Here is a 25431-nt window from a genome sequence, read left to right on the forward strand (position 1 = left end):
AGATAACAGTGACAAGAAGGACAGGCAGCTATTTCCAGATAGAAAGCAGTGTAGCAAATTGAATTTAAAAAGAAAGAAATCAAGGAAGACAGTCTGCTTTCTCAAGTACAGACCTTCATCCAAGCCTTGGCTCTGAGCTTTTTTTTTTTTTTTTTAACTGAAGTATAGTTGATGTACAGTATTATTATATGTTACATGTATGCAATATAATGATTATACTCCCTTTATAGTTATTATGCAACATTGGCTCTATTCCCTGTGTTGTTTCTTTTCTATGGCTGAGTATATAAATCACATCTTCATTATCCATTCACCTGTTGATAGACACTTAGGTTTGCTTCCATATCTTGGCCAGTGTAGATGATGCCACTTTGAATATTGGCATATGTATATCTCTTCAAATTAGTGTTTTTGTTTTGTTTTGTTTTAGTCAGATATTTACCCAGGAGTGGAATATTGCTGGGTCACATGGTAATTCTGTTTTTAGTTCTTGAAAAACCTCTGTACTGTTTTCCACAGTGCCTGCACCAATTTACATTCCTGCCAAAAGAGTACAAGAGTTCCTTTTTCTCCACATCCTCACCAACATTAGTTACTTGTGTTCTTTTTGACAGTGGCTGTTCTGAAGTTGTGAGGTGATAGCTGATCGTGATTTTGATGCGCATTTCCCTGATGATTAGCAGTGTTGAGCATCTTTTCATGTACCTGTTGGCCACCTGCATTTTCTCTTTGGAAAAAATGTCTGTTCATTTCTTCTGCTGCCCATTTTTTCATCAGGTTGTTTGGGGTTTTTTTGACATTGAGTTGTAGGAGCTGTTTATATATGTTGGCTGTTAACCCCTTATGGGTCATATCATTTGCAAATATTTTCTCTCATTCAGTAGGTTCTTTCATTTAGTCAATTGTTTCTTTCACTGTAGAAAAGCTTTTAAGTAGGTTCTTTCATTTAGTCAATTGTTTCTTTCACTGTAGAAAAGCTTTTAAGTTAATTATGTCCCACTTATTTATTTTTGCTCTTGTTTCCTTTGCTTTAGGAGATGGATCCAAAAAAATAATGCTCCAATTTATATCAAAGATGTTCTGCCTGTGTTTCCTTTCAGGAGCTTTATAGTGTCTGATGTTAAATTTAGGGCTTTAATCCATTTTGAGTTTATTTTGTACATGATGTTAATGAATGTTCTAATCTAATCTTTTACATATAGCTGCCCAGTTTTCCCAGCGCCACTTTTTGAAGAGACCCTCATTTCTTCATTGTAAATTCTTGCCTCCTGTGTTGTAGATTACTTGCTGGTCCTGAGTTTTGACTTGGTTTGGCCGGAGTTGAGCAGCCTCAGGTAGACTGACTGGCCAACCAGACTCACAGGTGAATGTGAGTTAAACCCCAGGTCATGATTTTGTAAGGAGATTTCTGCCTGTAGACTAGTGGGGTGATTATTTCTCTAGAACACTGTCCCTGAGTGTTGCCAGATTACCATTAGTGGGCTGGATTCAGAGCAGAGGGAAGAGCATAGGGATTAAGGCCCCCTCATGGCTCATGGCATCATGTCATGCCCCCTCCACCACCTGGAGATGGTAAACTCAGTTGTCTGTTTACTTGGGGAGAAAACCCCCCACATAATTCTCTACCATTTCTGTGTCCTCAGACCAGACCTTGGCATTGAGGCCAGAGGCATACGGCAGCCTTTGACAGTTGACCCCTGTGGAGACAGGATCTTGGTGAACATTTATTTCCACCACCATCAGAAATGAATTTTATCACTTTAAGCCTGCATCAGCTCTTGCTGTTCTAGCCTTTTTTCTTTTTCTTTTCTTTTTTTAATGTGATGTCAATTGAAAGCATGACATTTGGTGCAGTTTTTCTTTTTTTTTTTTTTCTTTTTCTTTTTTTCTTTTTTTCTTTTTTTTACTTTTTTGCTTGAAGTATTCTTAAGCGGTTGTTTTCCTGGAGGGTAGGGTATTTTGCCTTTAATGGATCCAACACCAGTTTTCAGTCTTGGTATCAATATGTGCCAAATAAATACTTTTTAAGGAATAAAGAAGACACGAGAGATCTTTGGAAGGTGCATCAATAGAATTTGGTAACCAGTTGAACATGAGAATTTTCATAGAGGGTAAGAAGATAGTTGTCACCGTAGGAGTGAAGATTTCTGAGCTATCCATCCCAAGAGACATCTTGGATTTGGAATTCCTAAAATTTGCAGGAGTAAAGATTAAAGATTAAACAGTGTGGGAAATCAGATCACTTCTAGTATTTGGCTTGTGCCTCATCTCTGCTTTCTGCCTCAGCACCTTCAAGTGTCTTGTGGGTTCCCAAGCTGTCTTCTTGTCTTTGAGTTATTTCAGGAGCCTTTTATTACAGCAGTGGAACTATTCTATTTCTCTTGGTCCCCCCATTTCTTGTTTATCCCAGCACCAGCATCCTTTGAGGCTCTCTGTCCCTCTTGCCCAGCTTTGAGAAGCCCAGTCACCTCATACCCCTTACTGTGAGGTCTCCTGACATCTGCTGCCTGGCTGTGGATTTGAAGAGCATGGTTTCAAATCTACCCTCTTATAACAGGTTGCTGTAAATCTTACTTAGCAGGCTGCATCAAAGAGTGTTATTCAGGAAGTCTGACTCATTAGCTAATTTTTGTATTATCCATAATCAGGTGTTGTTGTGGCTCAACAGGTTAAGAACCTGAGATAGTGTCCACGAGAATGCGGGTTTGATTCCTGGCCTCGCTCAGTGGGTTAAGGACCCTGCATTATCACAAGCTATGTGGTAGGTCACAGATGCAGCTGAGATCCCTTGTCGCTGTGGCTGTGATCGGCAGCTACAGCTCTGATTTGACCCCTAGCCCAGGAACTTTCATATGCTGCAAGCGCAGCTCTAAAAAGAAATTTAAGAAAATATGTAGTCATAATAGTAACCCCTTTTTGGTTACTTGCTTTGTGTCTCAGCATCTTTTACTTGTATCACTTACAGCCTAGTAAACCAGATATTACTACTCCTCCTCTTTGCAGATCAGGAAACAAGTCTCAGAGGTAATGGAACGTGGTAGACATCTCACATTTGAAATGTGGCAAAGACATGCTTCATGCCCAGGCTGCCTGGCGCCACCGTTACACTCAGTCCACTTTTCTCTGCTGCTTTGAGCCAGCAGGTGTCAGTTTGTCTGGTTAATAATCCATTACCACCCACTGCCATGTGGTGCAGTGGAAAGATATCTGGGGTTGAGTCACAGGGTAGACTTGTTATTCTGTCTGAAGTGTGTGACCTCTGCAAGCCTCAGTCACTTCATCTGTAAAACGGGGATGAATACCTTAAAGGAATATAGGGAAAGCTGTTGAGTAAGGAAATACATGTAAAATGTTGTTCTTAACTGTTAAGGAGGGATGCTAAATATCTTGTACTAACAGTAAAAGGAATTGCAGAGCTAACAAGTGGCTGAGCTGGGGCTCAAACTTGGTCTTCAGGCTAAACCTTGGGTTCTTTTCATTGCATCAGGCTGGGCCGTGATGAGCGTTGCCCTGGAGCCATTTTATTGGTGGACCATAGATGAAAATTTTGTCTGTTTGATAATACTGATTGGTTTGGAAGAAATAATAGTTCTTTGTCTTATTCACACTTTCCTCATTATAGTAGTGAATATCCACCATTTACTCAGTGGTTTTGGCATGTCTCTTTGATTTTGTATTTTATAGATTTGGCCATTGCATGTACTTGAGGCTTCATTTTTCATGTCACTACCAGCTCTGACGGATCACCCCTTTCTCTCCAGCTCTGGAACCCTTCAGATAGGCAACAGAGATGCTTCACTTCAGACCTATTTCTTTCCCAGATCCAGCAGGGCTGCCAGGAAGGGGGATGTGAATTAAGTTTTTGGTGAAGGCTGTCCAGCATCTTCTTTAATGTGTTTCTCCTTCCCGATCACATCTCGTCTTGCGATCACAGTGATACAGACTATTATTTGTGAGTTCCGACTGCGTGTGAGATAATAAACGTTTTTGGTCGAAGCCTTACTTACTGGGGTGTGTGTCAGTAAAGATTCAGGAGTAACTGCAAGTTATACTATGGACTGTACCATTCATGGAATTGCTATAGGAAACATGTTGATTTTAGTTGGCCATCTAAATGTATACCCTCATCTGAAGCAGTGTAGCCCTGGCTCCTGATTTAGACTATCCCCAGACCTCTCCTAGCAATGCCCCTCACTAGCTCTGTGTCCCTGAGCAAGTTGCTTTGCCTTTTTCATCAAATAATGGGAGTAAGACTAGTTCTCCCAGCCTGGGAACCTCCATGTGCCTCCGGTACAGTCCAAAAAAGACCAAAAAAAAAAAAAAAAAGAAAAGAAAAGAAAGAAAATCCCTACAACAGTAGTCAAAGTGTTATCACAGCTTCTGTGTACTTGCCCTCCCCATGGGGCAGGACACACATCTGGTCCCAGCCTTGGGCCTAGCCCTTGGCACATAGAGGCACTGAGTGCATGTTGGACAAACAAATGCACATACAATTTGTGTTTAAAATTTTTATCCTTTCTAAAGTGCAAATAAATGTATAGTTGGCAAAGCGACTTGAGTTACATCAACTCAAACAGTTATAAGGAAACAACAATTATTGTCATAAGGACCAGTAGAGAGATTTTGAGACTAGCAAGGGGGAGATAGGAGTAGGTTGGTGAATCTTGCAACAGTAGGAATGGTTAACTATTTATTCTATGGAGGGATATCCCCCCAGATATGACCTCAGATATTTTTATATTTTCTAAAATTAGTTGGAGTGAATTGAAAAGCGTATGGATTTTTTTTTTTGCATTTTCAAATATTTTATTGAAGTAGAGTTGATTTATAAAGTTGAAAACACTAGGGATTTTTAAGTGAGGAATAACCTTCAGACCAAGAAAAACATATAGTCCTTGAATCCAGTTGTTAATGTATCATTGTGAATAGCTCCCCCCCCACAACGTTCTTTCCATTTCTTTGAAATGTTAGCATATGTTTCCATTTGTATAGAGAATATACACAGAAACACTACCTTATTTCCTATTTGAATTGATGTTTCCTATGAAGTTGGTCTTGACTTTGTTTTAAATTTGCTTAGCTGGCTCCCAGCCAGTTATATAAGAACTAGGGAGTTTGTTACAAATCCTTAGTTCTAGGCCTGTCCTTGGGGACTAGGATTGGGGGAGTCTGAAGACAGGCCCAGATGTGGATATTTTGTAAGTACTTTGAGAATTCTGATAGGCTGCTTGATTTAGGGACCACTGGACCATTTTTCTAATTTTAAGGCACATGTACTTCTGGAGTATTTTTTGGTCCATCTAGAAGTCAAGTGGAGGCAGTTAAAGGCCAGCCATAACCATAAGCAAAACAAATTGCTCTCACTGCTGTGGGATATAAAGCAAATAATTTCAGGTGTGCTGTGTATCATCTGTTTGATACCTTCAGGTTCTTTTTAACGTGGGTTTTAGTGCAGGGGAAGCAACAATACGTTCCCCATCCCGAAAGGGCCATTGTAATTATAGTTCTATATATACTATAAGCTTCAAGTAATTAGGTAACATTCCATTCTGGTACCATATTGTGAGCAAATTACCGGCCTCTGATCAATAAAATTTTTTTCCGAGCGTCTGTAAATTGAAACCAAGAAAAGAAAGTTCCGATCAATGTTCAGCCAGAACTAAGTATTTTAAATCTTCTGGAAAATATCAGTTACTGAGAATGTGACATCCTACTGGACCTGGCGAGCATATTTTAATCTATGAAGTGAATTTAGTTTTCATTATTTATTTATTTATTTGTTTATTTATTTTTTGCTTCCAACAGAAGACAGATATTTTGTGTCTCATCACGCTATTAACCAAAGACATAATGAGGGCATCTTTATACTTTTATTCAGTACTTTTAATGAGACATTTTTTTTTTTCCTTTCCTCTTTCTCATACACATGCATAATGTTCTCTAAGGAATTATAAATATAGAAGTTGTTTACTTATAGATAATAATCTAAAGAAATTGATCACTGGTGATTATCATTGTGATCTATGATCCCACTTTTTCTGGAAATGCTGTTTTTAAAAATCTGAACTATGTGGGTAATTGCCTCTCTCAAAAATATATATTGAGGAGTTCCCATCGTGGCTCAGTAGTTAACGAATCCAACTAGGAACCATGAGGTTGTGGGTTTGATCTCTGGCCTTGCTCAATGGGTTAAGGATCTGGCGTTGCTGTGAGCTGTGGTGTAGGTCGCAGACGCAGCTCAGATCCCGAGTGGCTGTGGCTGTGGTGTAGACTGGTGGCTACAGCTCCGATTAGACATCTAGCCTGGGAACCTCCATATGCCGCAGCTGTGGCCCTAAAAAGCAAAAAAAAAAAAAAAAATATTGAAACAAATCACCATGAAAAAATACTACAAATCATCCAAATTTTAGGACCCCAACAAATCAGAAATATTTCTTTTCCTTTGTTCCATTTCTGTGCCTGTCCAGATGTTATTTTTATGTAGTTGTATTCTCGTTAAGAGGTATAGTATCTTCTGCTTATGTTGCCACTTACCTTTTATTGCATTGTCTTTATGGTTTTTGTTTTTGGGGTTTTTTTGTTTTTGTTTTTTTAGGGCCACACCCACGGCATAAGAAGTTCCCAGACTGTGCGTCAAATCAGAGCTATAGCTGCCATCCTGTGTCACAGCCACAGCTACACAGGATCTGAGCCACATCTGTGACCTGAACTGCAGCTTTTGGCAACACTAGATCCGCAACCCACTGGATCCATAGGCAGGGATTGAACCTGCATCCTCAGGGACACTAGTTGGTTTTGTAACCCTCTAAGTCACAACCAGAACTCCTGCATTGTCTCTGTCTTGCCACATCGTTTTCTAATTATTTTTAGTGAATGTCTGTGTAACAATATTATATTGGGTGGTTTTACTACTGTACTCTTTGGCTTTCCAGTATGCTTGCATGTTCTTTTTATTTACAACATTTTTATAAAATGGAGTTTCATGGTTGACAAAACCTATGCTTCCAATGAGGGAGAGTGCATGTTTTGACCTTGGATCTAGCATATAAATCATCTGATTACATGGACCATTTGAACAGATAACTTCCTCATGGACTTGAAATATTTCCTATGCCTATTTGTGACTCTCAGTAAGCATGGCCTCTGTAAATGCTGTGACTCACTGGCTTTCTGCTTGCCTCCATATCTTATGAAATGGCAGTTTCTTTTCCCTCTTCATGTGACCTGGAAGTCAGGAGCTGAGTACTAGGATGGTGAATGAGTTGCATAAATGGATTTAGATTTTTAGAGATGCTCACAGAGTATGGTTCCCTCATTCTTCCCCATAATCTCTCTAATTAAACATATAACAGTTCCATAAAATTCAGCAGAGTTCTGAATTTTGCTGTGATGGCTGCTTTAATCTTCGTTTTGAAATATTAAATTATTTGCAAATTTATTTCAGTTTCCTTTTGGGACTAGGAGTCCATCTGGCTTGGTTGGACCCTAAGCAAGAGTTTTTGATTACCTAAGGAATTGACAACAGTTCATTAGGTTTGGTGTTCAGAGAAGAATATTTGTTCTGCACCCCCAAGTTCCTGATGACTGATAGCAAACAAAAACATTGTTCTGTCAACTCAATGGCCTGAATTTTTTAATATTAAATTCCACCCTTCTTTTAAAATGATGAGGATTCCCCTCTTCTAATTTATTTTATCATGGTATGACAAAGATAGAGAAATGAGAAATCTGACTGACTTAAGCATGTTTTGAATTGAGGTCGTCATCAATTCAAGGGGATTTTGAAGGAAGAAATGGGTATTTTGAAGATCTGACTACACAGTATGAACAAAAGGCTTTCTCCATGCAGTCAGGCCTCCAAACGGAAGTAGTCTTTGTTATTCAGGATGTGATTAATGTTACCTCATCATTCAATTTTAGAACTTCTAAAATAAAGTTGCTTGCATCAAGCACGTGGTTTGAAACCTAAGAGTGCCTACTTTTTCTTTTATAATTATAGAAGAGCATTCATTATATGATTACTAAAAGTTTGAAAAAAAAAAAAAAGAAGAACTGGAAGAAGTGTCCTGGAGTTCCTGTTGGAGCACAGCGGAAATGAATCCTACTAAGAACCATGAGGTTATGGGTTCAATCCCTGGCCTTCTCAGTGGGTTAAGGTTCTGGCGTTGCCATGAGCTGTGGTGTAGGCTGGAAGATGTACCTCCAATTCGACCCCTAGCCTGGGAACCTCCATATGCCGCAGATGCAGCCCCAAAAAGCAAAATAAATAAATAAATAAAATAAAATAGAAGTGTCCTATAGTATCTTTTCCTTTACTAAAACCTTTGCTAATACTTTGTGGGAGTTCTAGCCTTCCCCCCCCACCCCATGATATCTTTTCCTTTACTAAAACCACTAATATTTTGTGAGCGTTCTACTCTTTTTTTTTTTCTTCATGTATTTTTTCTTTATAATTTTTAAACTTCGTTCTACATATAATTTGAATCTGATATATTTCACTTAACATTACTTTGTGTGCTTTTTCTGCCCATGTTTACAATCTTCCTGTCAGTTGTAATCTGTGTAGTGTGTCCTTCTGATGTTCTGTAAAGTCCCTAATCGTGTCCCCTATTGTCAGGCATTTAGAATGCTTCACTGTCTCTCCTACACACAGTGATAATTGTGAGGGCCTGGCCCACAAACCCCATTAATAGTGGTCATACCAGTCCTGGAAGTAACCCAGTCTGTTGTGATGTAACTTTCTCAGTATTGTGCATTTTTTACTGAAGTCCTTCCTGGCTATTTCTCTTTTTGTTTTTGGCTGTGCCCGCAGCATGCAGAAATTCCTGGGCCAGGGATCAAACCTGTGTCACAGCAGTGACAACGCCAGATCCTTAACCTGATAGGCCGCCAGGGAACTCCCTGTTTTTGGTTTTGTTTGGGGGAGAATCTTTTCAGAGACAAGGGAGCTGGTCATGAGCCATTTTATGGGTGGTATTTTTGTCTTTCTTTCCTTAGTGGTGAAAGTGGTGCTGGAAAGACAGTGGCTGCCAAATACATCATGAGTTACATCTCCAGAGTGTCTGGGGGAGGCCCTAAAGTCCAGGTAAGTTGGTGATGGGCCCATTTTGAGACTCTGCACTGTGTGAAAGTGAGAAGCTCTATTTGCTGTTTAAGAAAGAATTTTTCTTCCACGGAGAAGATAATTGGTTCTCTAGCCAAGAAACTTGAAATCTGCAGAGAAATAGCACATTATGAGATGGAGAGGCCTAATCTATGATGAATATTATATACAGTGAGTGAAAAGGTCACAAATCCACAAGGAAAACGCACAAAGGCATGAAAGCCATCTCGTAGAAAAGGAACCCTAAATGACTCATAAAACATGAAATTATGCTCCCGCACATGATCATAAGAGAAATGAAAATTAAAACTACATCAAAAATTATGTCTTAACCTTCAGAATGGCAAAGATTTTGTCGTGCTTTTAAAAACTCTCTTGGAAAAAATACAGGGACATAGTCTCTTTCATATATTACTGGTAAGAACATGAACTCAGCAAAATCTGTCAAATCTATACACATACACCCTTTGACTCATCAATTCTACTTAAGAGAATTTATCCTTTGGGTGTGTTGAAATACATCCATAACGATACATGTATCAAGTTCTTTGTTGTGGCATATTTTTGATAATCAGGAAGAATGGAGACCACATAAATGTGCATCATTTGGGGACTGGTAAGAGGATTTATGGTTTATAATAGACTAGAATATTAAACAGCCATAAAAAACTCAAGCTTCATGTACTGATAGGGATTGCTCTCCAAGATATATCATGAATTGCAATAAAGCAAGGTTCATTTTCAGAACAGAGAAAACATTTATCTGTAATATTTATATTTATTTGGCTATGTCTGAATAGTGCTGGGGGAGGCATGAGAAACTGATAATGATGATTTCTTCAGGGAGGAAGCTGGGAGGCAGGGCGGGGGTGTGGGGGGACCCCTTAAACCTTTTAGTTTTTGAACTGTGTGGAAAAAAACCTCCAATTCAGAAAAGTTCCAAAAATTTTAAAGTAGAGAAGAACAGAGTTCCTGTCTTGGCGCAGCAGAAACAATCTGACTAGGAACCATGAGGTTTCAGGTTCAGTCCCTGGCTTTGCTCAATGGGTTAAGGATCCAGCGTTGCCGTCAGCTGTGGTATAGGTCGCAGACAAGGCTTGGATCTCAAGCTGCTGTGGCTGTGGCTGTGGCCAGCAGCTGAAGCTCCAGTTCAGCCCCTAGCCTAAGAACCTCCATATGCCCCGAGTGCCGCCCTAAAATGAAAAAAAAAAAAGAGAGAGAGAGAGAGAGAGAAAGGAAAACAAGAAAGTAAGGAAAGATTAGAGCATTAATGGAAAACATTAGAAAAGGGGAAGAGTTCCTCTTGGGGCTCAGGGTTAAGAACCCTACTAGTATCCATGAGAAATGGGGTTGGATCCCTGGCCTTGTTCTGCGGATTAAGGATTTGGCGTTGCAGCAGGCTGCAACTGTAGGTCACAGATGTGGCTCGGATCCAGTGTTGCTGTGAGGTAGATTGGAAGCTGCAGCTCTGATTCAACCCCTACCTAGCCCGGGAACTTACAGAGGCTCTAAAAAGAAAAGGGATAAGACTCAGAGAACAAGGACACAGGGGAGGTGGAAAGAAAAGAAGGGGCATACACTATAGTATGGGCAGAGAAGGGGCAGATTCAAGAGGACGTTATGAAGAAAGGGGTAGCTACAGCCTTTTCTGGGTTTAGTTTTACTTATTGAGGTAGCAGAATCGGCATCTGCAGGAATGGGTGGAGCCCCTCCCAAGAGAGCAGTTAATGACGGTGCTGATGGAGGGAGGGGGGGGGGGGTCAGGGCCACAGAGCCGCCGAGACTCTCGGTACTCAGCACTGGCACAGACTGCTGGGAACTTTTTTTTTTTTTTTTTTTTAAATAAGAAATCCTGATCCAAAGTAGATTTCAGGGTAGATGAACTGTTTAATTAGAATCATGTAATAAATGATGTCGTTGCCCCAGTCACCGGTAGACTTTAAAAAGACACATCCAGTTTCTCTTTATTACATCTCTGTACTTCATCATTAATGCTCCATCCTGTCCTGGTGGGTCAGAAAGCTTAAGGCAGAGTCCAGGATTCCTTCCGTAGAGTAAAAAGTTCTTAGCAGGGCCTCCTTTCTCTAATGAAAGGAAGATCTAGAGAAGCCTCCTCAGGTAGAAAAATGGCATATGTCACATGAATAATTTAAATTTTTTGAGTTGCCACATTTTTAAAAAAGCGAGACGCATATAATAGTAACTTTTAACATAGATTTCATTTAGCCCAATATAGCCAAAATATTATTTCAGCATATAATTAATTAATGAGATAGTCTACATTCTTTCTGGTACTAAATCTTTGAAATCCAGCGTATTTTATACGTACAGCACATCTCAGTTGGGAATGGCCATGTTCCATGCACTCCGCAGCTTCCACATTGGACTGCAAGTGTAGCTCTGGAACCGAGGTTGATGTGGTCCAGTCCACTTGCTTGTCTAGACGCATGGGATCATGCCCTGCCCCTAAAAGAATGACATGGAGCTGGAATCCAGGATGCTGTGTGGGCTGCTCCTTTAATTTGTTCTTTCTCTTTTTCCCCAATGTGCTTACCACATGCCACAAAATCCTGTTGGCCATCTTTTTTTTTTTTTTTTTGCTATTTCTTGGGCCGCTCCTGTGGCATATGGAGGTTCCCAGGCTAGAGGTCTAATCGGAGCTGTGGCCGCCAGCCTACGCCAGAACCACAGCAACGCTGGATCCGAGCCGCGTCTGCAACCTACACCACAGCTCACGGCAATGCCGGATCGTTAACCCACTGAGCAAGGGCAGGGATCGAACCCGCAACCTCATGGTTCCTAGTCGGATTTGTTAACCACTGCGCCACGACGGGAACTCTCTCTGTTGGCCATCTTGATAGTGGATGGATGGATGCATGCACGCATAGATGGATGGATGGATACCTGCATAAAGATTCTCAGTTAAAAAGTCAATCATTAGAGAAGAGAAGAGAAAAGAAAGAGCCTTTTTTTTTGTTCTATCCCTATGAGAAGCTGAGTGTGGACAAATGGTGGAGGCAGGCCTGGCCAGCAGATAGCAAATGTGAAAGATTCATGAAGACCCACAAAGTAAAAATTATTTTTTACAGAGAAAAGCTAATTTTATATAAGTCTTTGAGTTTTTAAAGGCAAACAGGTTGCTTAGAACTTTAAAACTGACTCCACAGAAGGACTACCCATAATTTGCTCTCAGTGCCACACTAACCACAGGTGCCCCATTGATAAATTCCAGTTCTCATGCCACTTTTGAATGTTCAGGAGGTGCCAAAGGAGCACTTTGGCTGTTACATAGTCAGTTAGTACTTAGTGCCTTAATCTAGTCCTATTTGCTACAGGCAACGACCTAGTGGCCAGAGTGCAGGCGTTTCATGTTGATTTTCTCTTCCTGTTTTCCTATGAGGACAATGATACAGAGCTCTTGGCTTGAAATGAGTCAGTAGCTAAAGAGCACAAGCCAAAGACTTGTTATTTCTGGAACATGTTTAACCATAGCATGTGAATAATTAGAAGTACAAGGAATGACTCACTTTTTCAAAGTCCCCTCCAGCATCAATTCCTATCTGTCCAGCTGTCTTGCCCATGGTGTGTTTTGCACACTTTTCAGTCTGACACCAAATTAGGATGTTTGAAAACCAACTTCTTCCCCTCCAGTAGGCCAGGAATTGTTCTACGCAATCCAATGTTAACCCTTGTTGCTCAAAATGGAGCTCCCTGAAAACAAAACCAGCAGCACTGGGAAGCCGGTTAGAAATGCAGACTCTTGGGCCCATCTCAGATCTACTGAATCAGCACCTGCATTTTCACAAGATTCTCAGCTGATTCATGCACATTCAAGTTTGAGAAGCACATGACTGTGTCTGCAACCTTGTTGGGGGAGGAAAAACTGTTTAATTCCCCTCCAGGTAGCTTTCATTGCAGTGAAGAGGGGGAGGTGGATAGAGAAGTTGGATAGAGCAGGCATAGTGACAGCAAAGACTCTGGTCAGAGCACAAGGAGAGGCCCCTTCCTGCCACGATTCCCCGTACACTGGGGAGCTCAGGGGAAAGCCGCAGCATCTGGTTTGGAAATCCAGTCCTGTAACATTTGTAGATCCTCATTCGCAATGGTACCCTGGCTCCAGGGAACCCTGCATCAGGTCAAGCGAGTGGGAAGACAAAGACACTAACGGGGTTAGGTCTGTTGAGAGGAAAGAGCACATCCTCCAGAAACCCCAGGACCAAGGATGTGAGGCCTCTTGCCTTCACTGCCTTCGGAAACGAGGTCCTCAGGAAAGTCTGGCTGTACTTTGCAGGGCAGGTGTTGCCTCTCCCTAACCTCTGGTCCATTTGCTGTGACAGCATGTCAAGGACATCATCCTGCAGTCCAACCCGCTGCTGGAAGCCTTCGGGAACGCCAAGACCGTCCGGAACAACAACTCCAGCCGATTTGTGAGTCTCTTTGCTATGTTACAGTATGTCACCTGATTGATGATGTTGACCTTCCTGATTTAAGTCCTGTGTCCCCAAGGAGAAGGGGGTGCCCTTCACACCTCAGCCGAGGGCTACCTTTTCCACCTTCTCCTCATTTTCTCTAGCAATGAGCTGTCAGGCTTCGATTTGCCCTCAAGTTCTTTTTGAGCCTTGGGAATGTAAGTAAGATTATTTTCAAAACCATTGCTCGACTTGAGTTGCCTTCTTAAGGAAAAGACAAGGGTCAGCTTTGGTCTCAGAGGCATTTGCTTTGGGCCCTGAAAAAAAAGGCCTTTTTTCACTGACAAAGAACTGAGTGGACTAGATCCCAGCTCTGGTTGCCTTGCTCTGCTCCATAGAACTTGGTCTGCAGACCCTGAAGGGAGCACTTTGATCTGGCACCTTAGTGAGAAACTTCTTCCTGCCTGTCAGCCATGGGGAGCCAACTGTCTGTCTCCTGCACTTGGCTTTGTGTGTGTGTTTTATACACATTCATATGACACAAAAACACCCAGAAGTGACTGGACTTTGCCTACAAATTACCTGCCTCCTAACAGGCCCACTTACCTAGGGTAATGGAAATAGCAGCCGAATGCCTTGTTATGAATACCTATTTAAAAGACATTTTTTGGAGTTCCTGTTGTGGCGCAGCAGAAACAAATCTGACTAGGAACCATGAGGTTGCGGGTTTGATCCATGGCACTGCTCAGTGGCTTAAGGATCCAGCGTTGCTGTGAGCTGTGGTGTAGATCGCAGACACGGCTCGGATCCCTCACTGCTGTGGCTGTAGCTCCGATTAGACCCCTAGCCTGGGAACTTCCATATGTCGTGGGTGAGGCCTTAAAAAGACAAAAAAAAAAAAAAAGACATTTTTCTGTCTGCATGTCTCCTGAGGGGGTGAAGTGGAAGGCTGGCAAGGATGAATATGAATATGTTCCCCTTGACAAAAAGCCACATTTACAAAGAAATGAATGTTTGCCCAGTAGCTTTGATTTATGTAGATTTTGTATCTTATCTCAACCACACATTATGTCTGGCAGTAAAGCATTTAGGAAGCCATCTGTGAAGCGGATTCTGGACCATTTTAAAATAAATAAGTGGGGATTTGGGGAGAAAGACGCTTTCTTTTTTACCCTTCTGTTTTGGAAGGAAGCTTCTATTTCCAAGAGAATTCTTACCACTTCTCCGTCCATAATTGTTAAGCCCCCTGATGAGTTTTGTCTGTCATAATTGGCCTCAGGTTCCTTGCTGTTTAATTATATTCAAGCTATTTACTCATGTGTTCATCTCATTTTTCTGTTCAGGGCCTGTGTTGTGTGCTCTCTTGAAAAAGTTTTTAGGTGATGGACTAGGAAAGAAGATGTGAATGAATTTTTCCCTTGACCTTTTTTTCCCTGATCCTCAATCTGTCTGCCTTAGAAAAGTGAACATGACCAAATGTAACTCATCCTGCTTCTTTTGCCTTCCTAGAGAGAAGAAAAATAATGAAACCAATATTTTCCTTGATAGTTCCAATAGAAATTGCTGTTTATCCTTGGACAAGGAGGCTACATCTGTAAATTTTTGTAAAGCAGAGCAAAAATACCTGGCATTTATTATTTGTCTGATTATAAAATTTCATACAACCCTGACGGAAAGGTGGGAAAGAGTATGGACAGGCAATTCACATACACGCGCGTGCACACACACACACACACACACACACACACACACAGGAGTCTGACAGGGCATCAAAAGATGTTCTCAATATTAATGAGAAAAAAAAATTTTTTTTGGTCTTTTGTCTTTTTAGGGCCACACCCACGGCATATGGAGGTTCCCAGACTAGGGGTCTAATCGGAGCTGTAGCCACCGGCCTACGCCAGAGCCACAGCAATGTGGGATCCGAGCTGTGTCTGCAACCTACACCACAGCTGGATCGTTAACCCACTGAGCAAGGCCAAGGATCGAACCTACATCCTCATGGATACTAGTAGGGTTCCTAACCTCCTGCGCCACAACTGGAACTCCCAGTTTGGCAGTTCTGATAAAAAATTTTAAATGTTGGTTGTCTTTGACCCAACAGTACTTTTAGGGTATAATATCCAAGTTTTCTGTTAATAATGTTTTACTTAAAATGGTATCTGTTGTGGAGTTCCTGCTGTGGCAGAGCAGGTTAATGATCCAACTTGTCTTTGTGGAGGTGCTGGTCTGATCCTTGCCCTAGCACAGTGTGTTAAGGATCTGGCAGAGTTGCCACAACTGTGGCTTAGGTTGCAGCCGTAGTGTAGTTTGCAGCTCCGGCTCAGATTTGATCCTTGGCCTGGGAACTTCCCTGTGCCACATGTGCAGTCAAAAAAGAAAAAATAAAATACATAAAAATAAAAAAGATATCCATTATGTGTTGTCAAATTAAAAAAAAAAAAAACAGTTCCAAAAATATGTCTATGATATGGTCCCATTTTTATTTTAAAATGCGCATTATATAAAGCATAATGTGTCTAAATCAAAGTCTGAATATACTTTTACAGTGATTGGTAGAAGGAGGTAGAAGCGGCATTAGGGTGGGATTATGGGTAATTTCTCCTAAAAATTGGTATGTAGGTAATTCCTATCATGGCTCAGTGGTAACGAACCCAACTAATATCTGTGAGGAAGCGCATTCAATCCCTGGCCTCACTCAGTGGGTTAAGGATCCGGCGTTGCTGTGAGCTATGGGTAGGTCACAAATGTGGCTCGGGTCCCATGTTGCTGTGGCTGCAGTGTAGTCTGGCAGCTTTAGCTCCGATTCGACCCCTATGCTGGGAACTTACATATGCTGCAGGCTCTAAAAAAAAAAAAAAGGGCAAAAAATGTATATGTAGTATGAATCATAAAAATTCATGTATTTTCACTTATAAATCTTTCAAGTTTTAAGAAATATATTATGGAATATTTCAAACACTACTTTAAAATATAATACAGTAAACTTTGGTGTACCCAGTACATAGCTTAAAAAAGAAAACATTACCAAGAGTCAAAGTTTATTTTTATTTACTATTGAAAACGCAGTATCCTCTCTTTACACAATTTTCTCTTCCTTTCAGGCAGCTTTACAATAAAACTTATTTTTTTGATCTCTTATTAGGGGTTTGACTTTTATATTACAATTTTGAGTTATGTATAATCATGTCTGTTACATTAGAGCAGTGGTTCTCAAACTTGGCCTCATACAAACATCACTCTGGGAGTTTCCCTGGTGGCTCAGCAGGTGAAGGATCTAGCATTGTTACTGCTATGGCTTGGGTCACTGCTGTGGCATGGGCTTGATCCCTGGCCTCGGGACTTCCACATGCCGTAGGCACAGCCAAAAAGAAGAGGAAAAAAAACAACAGCAAAAACAGAACACACCCAAAGGGAAAGATGGTGAAGGATGACCACAATAAGAAGTACAGAGATCTTATTCAGCGAACTTTTCTCATGAACCACTGTAATTCGGGATAGCCGTGGTTTGCGGTCCTTCTTAGTCTCATACTAACGGATATTTGTGTGGGGGTTTATTTTTGAGAGAAGGAGAAGTCAACAGATTAAGACAAATAGACAGTTTGAAGGTGGCCTCTTTCGTAGCCTTTTTGATTCCTGGGGTTGGTAAGCAACTTCACAGGAGCACAGCAGAAGCTGGGTGCTTTAGAGAGCAGGAAGAACACGCGGCGTGCCTTCCTTCTCTTTAGTGAGTTTACGGTTCTAGTTGGAAACTTGCAGCTTCAGCTTTGAGATGTATGGATTTCATCAGCACACATGTTTTAAAAATATTAAGTGTGGAGTTCACATTGTGGCTCAGTGGTAATGAACACAAATAGTATCCATGGGGATGCAGGTTCAATCCCTGGCCTTGCTCAATGGATTAAGGATCTGGTGTTGCCGTGAGCTGTGGTGTAGGTCACAGATGCGGCTTGGATCCCGCATTGCTGTGGCTGTGGTGTAGGCTAGCAGCTGCAGCTCTGATTCAACCCCTAGCCTGGGAAGTTCCTTATGCTATAGGTGCAGCCCTAAAAAGACAGTAATAATAATAATAAACTGTGAATGCCTTTAGGCTAGGTCTGCTGTCCAGTTTGACCCCAGGCCACACCATTCCCTACAACTGACATTCTCATCTTTTTCTTCACCTAAATCTACCCTCCTAAACCTTTCTGAGGACTGGAGAGAAACTAGATGGTAGCAGGGAAAAAAACCAACCAAACAAGTTGTCATTTACTTAACAATCTGGACACTTTTTCAGCCACACTCCAGGATTTTATTGTTGCCTGTTGGCAATAATTTAAAAGGAAATATTAATGACAACAACAGTAAGCAAAATCCCCACACCCAAAACTAGCTGGGGGTAAAAAAACCTTTATTTATAACCAAATGTTTTTATGTAAGCATTATCACTGCTCCAGAGGTCAAAAGGGATTGCTTTTGCTGAAAGCCATTAGAATACATCTACCAGAAGGAAAATTTGCTTCCTTGGGAAGAGGCTGATAGAGCTCACTCTTGTTGGATCAAGGGGACCATGTGATTTTCTGTCCTATTCTTTACAGCTTCCGGTGTAGCAAGCAAGAGCACCTACTGCGGGAAAATGGGAAGGAATGTAGCATAGCCTTATTTAGTCGGGCCAGAAGGATAGATTCTCTCTCAGTACAGAATTGTGTGATTGGACAAAGGCGCGGGTTATTGTCTGATAGGAAACAGTGAGGAAGTCTAGACCAGAAGTGGGAAGAATTCAGAACATATCTTTCGTTAATGAATTTCCTAGAATTATATGCTGTATCCAACGCCTTTTTGGAACATCATGTTTGTGTTGACCAACCATTAAAGGAAATCCCTAATTTTCTTGCAGGGAAAATACTTTGAAATCCAGTTCAGTCCAGGTGGGGAACCAGATGGTGGAAAGATCTCCAACTTCCTTCTGGAAAAATCTAGGGTGGTGATGAGGAACCCCGGAGAGCGGAATTTTCACATATTTTACCAGGTTTTCCTTTATGTTATTTTTTTCCTACTTCCTGATTCCTTCTCCACATTTAAAATTTTCTTCTCCTGGTCCTTAGGTTTAGACAGGCTAGCCTGGCAAGCCCAGGAGTCCTTATTACTGTAGGATGTGTAAGTCAGTGTGCAGAGGAATCCTAAGAATGCCCTTACCTGCAAGGAGAGTGAGTTCCAGTTGGGGTGAGAAGACAAAAATTTCTCTGAAGTGAAATAATCAAGGACGTGTTGACACACTTTAGAACAAAAGTTGGGATGTTTGATGCTTTGCCAAATAGGAGTCCTTGCAGGGAGACTTGGCGGGTGGTGAGAGAGATTACGGAGACACGGGATAGCATGGTGGGAAGGTGGGCTCCAGCAAGTCAGGTGGCCTGAACCAAGCAGGGATAGCAGGGCAGGGGGGGGCAGGCTAATCTGTGAGCCAGGCCCCAGCAGGTGTGCAAGGGCAGAGGTCTCAAAAAGGGCAAAAAGACTTGAAATAGACTTGGAATCTTTAATACCAGGTCAAGAAGTTTCCGCTTATACTCTCAGAAGCCATGGAGAGTTTGGGGCTGAAGCACTGTGCAGAATGCTTTTAAATTACAGTTGGTCCAGGCTGCTTCAGCAGTCATCTGATTTGACCTTTTTTTTTTTTTAATGTTTTAAACTATTTTTACTGATAAAAACAAGTTTTTTGGGGGTTTTTTTTTGTATGTTTGTTTTTTTTTTGTCTTTTTGTCTTTTTAGGGCCATACCTGCAGCATATGGAGGTTCCCAGGCTAGGGGTCGAATTGCAGCTGTAGCTGCCAGCCTACACCACAGTCGCAGCAACGTGGGATCCGAGCCACGTCTGTGACCTACACCACAGCTCACTGCACCACCGGATTCTTAACCCGATGAGTAAGGCCAGGGATCAAACCCACGTCCTCATGAATGCTAGTCGGGTTCGTTAACCACTGAGCCACAACGGGAACTCCCCATAAAAAGTTTTTTAATGTTTGCATTTATGTGTGAGTACTTCCTATATTGGGACTCCACTTTAGATTTTCTTTGATGAAAAGCCTACAGCTGTTTTTTTTCTTTTATTTATGTTTTGTTGTGGTTTGAAGATCATTGGATTTGAAGGAAGTTAAGCTGCGTTGGTCGCTCACATTCAGTCTTTTCAATTACCTAGATGTATTAGGTGATGGCCAGGATTCTTCTGGTTAGCATCTGTTGGTTGAAAGTATACATACAGGACCAAAACTTTCTGTAAATGCAGTTATGGTTTTAATTGTATTAATCAAAGCAGCATAAAGAGATATTGGAAAAGCAATTTTGTGTATCAGACACGAGCGTAAGAGAGAAGTTCATAATGATTTCTGGGGCATCCAGCTCCTCCAGAATCCTCTGCCCACAGTTTGGAATCCCCCAGACTAGAGACTGGGGAAGTGATGAGCTCAGGGGAAGCTGGAGTTCATGATTCTGCATAAAAGTAATAGTGAAAGCTGTGAAATGAAACTCCCGAGTGAGTGTGGAGAGAAAATCCATTCCCATTCAGGACTTGGGGATCTGGGGACTGTCTGTAGGATGAGGACATTGAGCCAGGGAAGTAGTCAAAGGAGGAAAACCAAGATCCTGCAGAGTTTCCCCAAGCCAGGGGACACTCACTGGGAGGGGATTGAGGGGCACGATCAAATGCCCAAAGCTCTTAGGGGGCAAAGGATGGGACAGGGGCCTGGGGACCAAGAAAGCCCTGCTGGCTTTAGCCGGTGGACAGTGCCCATCAGATTGGTGAGAGGAGAGTGAAGCCAGATGAGCTAGTAGGTTCTGCAGCTTGAAGAATTTCAGTCAAGGAAAAGCTTCTAAAGCAGGCACCATGCATTTGTAGACGGGAGAGAATTCGAAAAAGAGGTGTTTGAGGATTCAGGTGAGAGGCGCTGACAGGTGTGGGTGGGGAGAAGACTGAGAAGGAGATGAGGGACATTCTTCCTTAGCACCACCCCCCCCCCCAGAAAATCAGAATAAAAAAGGAAGAGTGTAATGCAAAAAGATTTTAAAGAGACGAGAAAAACTAAGGGAACCTGATGTCATAGGATGACCTAGAACTTCTCAGTAATGGAAAAGAGGTTCCCTGTTTTCAGGATGTGAAGCCAAGATGATATGAGTAACTTGACCAAGATGGAGAAGTGTGGATAGTGGAGCCAGGGGTGTGCTGGGGCTGGCATGCATGGGCTGTGTGCCTCTCTTCCTTTGATGATACTTCTTGGTAGTTTGAAATCAAGTCATGGTTGGAGTATTTACACCATGAAAATCAATGAACACTACAGATCCATTCCCCACCCCCACCCTGCCCCCACCTCAAGAATCGATTGTTAAACATTTTCCAGCACACCCAAAAAGGGTCTTGCTGAGAACTAAGGCAAAGAGCAGAGATAGAACAGAGAGCCAAGAGACTGGACACCAGTGTGGGGGACCTGAGGCTATTCTTTAATATGTACCCTGCAGTGAGAACTGTGGAGGGTCCAGTTGCACTTTAAAAAGCCATGTGCCAGGGAGTTCTCGTTGTGACTCAGTGGGTTAAAAACCCGACCAGTATCCATGAGGACTCGAGATCAATCCCTGGCCTTGCTCAGTGGGTTAAGGATCCGGCATTGCCGCAAGCTGCAGCACAGGTCAAGGGTGTGACTCAGATCTGGCGTTGCTGTGGCTATGGTGTAGGCTTCCATTACAGCTCCAAGTCAATCCCTAGCCCAGGAACTTTCATATGCCTTGGGTGTGGCTCTAAAAAGAAAAAAAAAAAAAAAAAGCCATGTGCAAGTTGAACAGGAACAAAGTAATTATGATCTGGCTTGCTTTCCACTTTTCTGAGGGATCTCACCAGTATGGTTGCCTTTATTGGGACAGGGGGAAATTCTCGGCTCTGGTAGGTCTAATCAGAATTAAGAACTAGGGAGTTTCCATTGTGGCACAGTGGAAACAAATCTGACTAGGAACCATGAGGTTTTGGGTTCGATCCCTGGCCTTGCTCAGTGGGTTAAGGATCTGGTGTTGCCATGAGCTGTGGTGTAGGTTGCAGACAAGGCTCAGAGCTGACGTTTCTGTGGCTGTGGTGTAGGCCGGCAGCTGTAGCTCCAATTAGACCCCTATCCTGGGAACCTCCATGTGCTGCAGGTGCAGCCCTAAAAAGCAAAAAAGGTGCAGCCGGCTGTGGTGTAGGCCGGCAGCTGTAGCTCCAATTAGACCCCTATCCTGGGAACCTCCATGTGCTGCAGGTGCAGCCCTAAAAAGCAAAAAAAAAAAAAAAAAAGAGAGAGAGAGAGTTAAGAACTAGAATTTGCAGAGATGATTTGGGTTTATTGCATATAGAACAGATATTCTGAAGCCTCTTCGACTTTTGAAGACAGCGATCCTCTATCAGTTTAGGAAGCTGGGATAGGAAGTCGCATCACTTGGACTCTGGGGGTGACAGTAGCAGGAACCACACTAACTTTGATTGCTTTGTGGGCTGCTCCATGCACATACCACTTGTTCTTGCTCCAGCTCATCGAGGGCGCCTCTGCAGAGCAAAAGCACAGCCTGGGCATCACCAGCATGGACTATTATTACTACCTGAGCCTCTCTGGGTCCTACAAGGTCGATGGCATTGACGACAGGAGGGAGTTTCAGGAAACACTGGTAAGTGATGGCACAGTGCCAGGCAGCATCTGCTCTCCAGACTGGGCGTTGCCCATGGTGGAAAGGGCAGGGGAGGTTCACAAAGCAAAGATCAGCCTGAAATTCCCACTTTGTTCTGCTGGAAGCACTCCAGTTCCTAGAACACGTGTTTAAACACCCTTCAATAGCCATGTGCCAGTTGCTGGAGGACCACGTAATGATTTAAATGGATAAAAATCATCATTACCCAACCCTGCAGGTGCTCTGAGTAACAGGTAAAGACTGTTGTGGATGATGCATTTACCATAGCTGTTTGCCAATAGCTCACACAACTGCTGAGCTGCTTCCCTTAGAAAGGCAAGGCAAAAAGTGCTCTTATGATCTTAATCAGATTTAGAAATTTTACAACACTCCCAGTCCTCTCCACCCGCTTTGTCTTCCCTTCTGTAGTGTACGGGTCAGAGGGTGGGCCTCAACTCATTCTCTTCCCAGTGTGTGTATGTTATGGTACAAGATGTGAATCCGGGTGGATTGTTGAGGCTTCATGTCCTCGAGAAAACAACTTACTAAGTCAACCTAGAACTTTCTGGAGATGGGCTGTTCATCCCGTTTAGCCTCAAAGAACTGCATCACCACTGCCCTTAGAGTCAGATACTGGCCTGACTCATCCCTCAGCCCAGATGCAGAGAAAGGTGCAATTTCCTAGGCCAGGAATGGGCGATTGGAGGTGCAAGTTTGAGGGGGAGCTGACATTTGTACTTGAAATGGACCAACGGTGTTGTCGATTCCAGGGAAGAAGATGAGCATCAAGCAGCCACGTGGCCATAAAGGAGCTGGGAGGAAAAATGCAGACAGGCCTGCTTTGGTCCTAGAGTGCAGTTCTCTTAGGATGTGGATATCTAAGACTCACCTCCTTTCATTGAATTTGATGGACCTGAGAAACAAACCTTTTCTAATGATGCTTTTATTTGATTTTTGGAGACTTTTAATCAAGATCCATTGGCAAGCAGCAGCCCTCTCCATGAAGAGAAAAATCTCAGAGTTTACTTGGGGTAGCTGGCAAGGGGCATCAGTGCCCTTAGAGATAGAGGTGGCAGCAGGAGGATAACTGAGGGGTGAGAACAGACTTGCTGACTGTATAGCCACCCCTCCTTCTGAGTATATTTTCTCCAGAGCTCTCTAACCCTTATTTATACCTGGAGGGTTACATGTTAAAGACAGAGGAGTCTCTGCTGTGGCACAGTGGGTTAAGAATCCAAATGCAGCAGCTCAGGTCACTGTGGATGCACGGGTTCAATCCCCAGCCTGGCTCAGTAGGTTAAGGAACTGATCTTGCTGCAGCTACAGCTGGGATTCAATCCCTGGCCCAGGAAATTGCATATGACACCAATGTGGCCATTTAAAAAATGATAATATTTTTAAATAAATTAGAACAGCCTTTCCAGTATAACACCAAGACTTGAGAAGAATGTGTGAAAGGGCACTGGTCATTGAAAAGGTCTCACAGGGACTTCTGGCTGCCATCACAGACAGAGCCACACATATCTGCACAACCGGACCTAAGCTTTGGCTTCTTTAGAATGTGCTTCTGTAGCTGGTGACTGACTTGTCACCTCTCTCCTCTCTTCCAGCACGCGATGAACGTGATTGGGATCTTCGCGGAGGAGCAGGCCCTGGTGCTGCAGATAGTGGCGGGAATTCTCCACCTGGGAAACATCAGCTTCAAGGAAGTTGGCAATTACGCGGCGGTGGAGAGTGAAGAATGTGAGTGGCTTCGGCACAGGGCTGTGGAAGGAGGGAGATAGTTGTTTCTTTCCAATCAGAAGTGACCCACCAGAGCTCCCATCCTGGCTCAGCAGTAACGAAACTGACTAGTATCCATGAGGACACGGGTTCAATCCCTGGCCTCGCTCCTTGGGTTAAGGATCCGGCGTTGCTATGAGCTGTGGTGTAGGCCACAGCCATGGCTCAGATCTGGCTGCAGCTCCAATTCGACCCTTAGCCTGGGAATTTCCGTAGGCCACATGTACAGCTTTTAAAAGACAGGGGAAAAAAAAAAAAAAAGTGGTTTTTTTTGCTTTGGTTGTTTTGGGAAGAGATGCTGAGAAAACTTAGGTGTCTGGCTGTGGCAGAACCTCACAGCCTCATGAAAGTCTAGGCGCCTTCTGTGCAGCCACCCTATGGACCATTGATGAAATTGTTTCTGTTGATCATTAACAACCTTGGGGAGCTCCAGCAGAACTTCACATCTAGGTTTGAAAAGAAAGTGATACTTTAATGAAGATGAGTATGTTTGTCTCATAAATATATTTTCTGTAGCGGATCTTTAGGGTTTGTATTCACCTAAAGGTTCTGAAGAGAACATGATAGGATGTGTGTAAATGTGGGAAGCTCACAGGTTTATAAGTTGGATTAGATTGGATTTCTGAAAACAAACAAACAAAAAGTGGACCTTGAGGGTTGCTGATGATGGCCTTTAATGTCCTCTCTGTAGCAATCAGACCTGGAGACTGGAAGGGTCGCTTTTACTCTGAGAAGAAATCCGGTCCTTCCAGCAGAGGCGCGTTACTGGTTATGTGTGCTAGGACCCGCCACAACCGCCGTGGCATGTGACGTTTGCCTCTTGGGCATCAGTTAGCTTTCCAGGCTGCTCTCAGAACCCACACATCCTTTAACCACCCAGGAAGACGTTTCTTCCTTTCTCAGCATTCTTCAAAGATGATAAATTTAGATGCCTCGTAATAAATAGTATCGTACTCATTGCTGACAGTGCAGTCAGGCTCTTTCCATTCCAAATAAGGTTCTTTTTTAAATTTTTGTTTTCTTTTGTGATAAAAGAGGGAAGTTCTGCTAACTTCTGATGTCGAGCTGATAAAGAGAAACATGAATTATGTTTACCAGGCAGGAAAGTGGGGTGGAAAACAATAAATACCCAGAGCGTCCATAAAGTCTAGAAACACAACCTAATAATAATAACCGTGTCTCTAGACTTGCTGTCTATTATCTCTCACATTTGACAAATGCATATATATATCCAGGAGGGTCCAGAGCACTTGCCTTTCAACACTGACCGTTTCAATTTCTTGGTAGTTTCTATGACCGTAGACTGGAATTCTTATGCCATCTTGGGTAGTACAATCCTTTGCTGCCTCTTTAGGCTGGAGAAGAAAGATATGACATACAATCCAATGACTGGATGCTTGAGCCAGGAAGTGGTACATTGCACATCAATGTCCAGAGGAAGTAGCCTCCTCAGCCAGCTCGGTACAGCCCAGGAATGGCAAC

The 25431-nt window shown here is 42.6% G+C and overlaps 1 protein-coding gene across 3 annotated transcripts in view; it reads left to right on the forward strand.

The window, feature by feature from the left end:
* The window catches only part of MYO1E (myosin IE), a 223034-nt gene that overhangs the window by 115521 nt on the left and 82082 nt on the right, over positions 1 to 25431 (forward strand). For all 3 annotated transcript variants that reach the window (XM_047766226.1, XM_047766223.1, XM_047766224.1), the window contains exons 5-9: positions 8998 to 9085; positions 13441 to 13530; positions 18389 to 18520; positions 22033 to 22167; positions 23778 to 23910. In XM_047766226.1, the coding sequence (XP_047622182.1) occupies positions 8998 to 9085; positions 13441 to 13530; positions 18389 to 18520; positions 22033 to 22167; positions 23778 to 23910 (578 nt within the window). The remainder of the gene's footprint in view (positions 1 to 8997; positions 9086 to 13440; positions 13531 to 18388; positions 18521 to 22032; positions 22168 to 23777; positions 23911 to 25431) is intronic.

This window comes from Phacochoerus africanus, chromosome 2 (assembly GCF_016906955.1).
Source record: "Phacochoerus africanus isolate WHEZ1 chromosome 2, ROS_Pafr_v1, whole genome shotgun sequence".
Classification (NCBI taxonomy): Eukaryota; Metazoa; Chordata; class Mammalia; order Artiodactyla; family Suidae; genus Phacochoerus; species Phacochoerus africanus.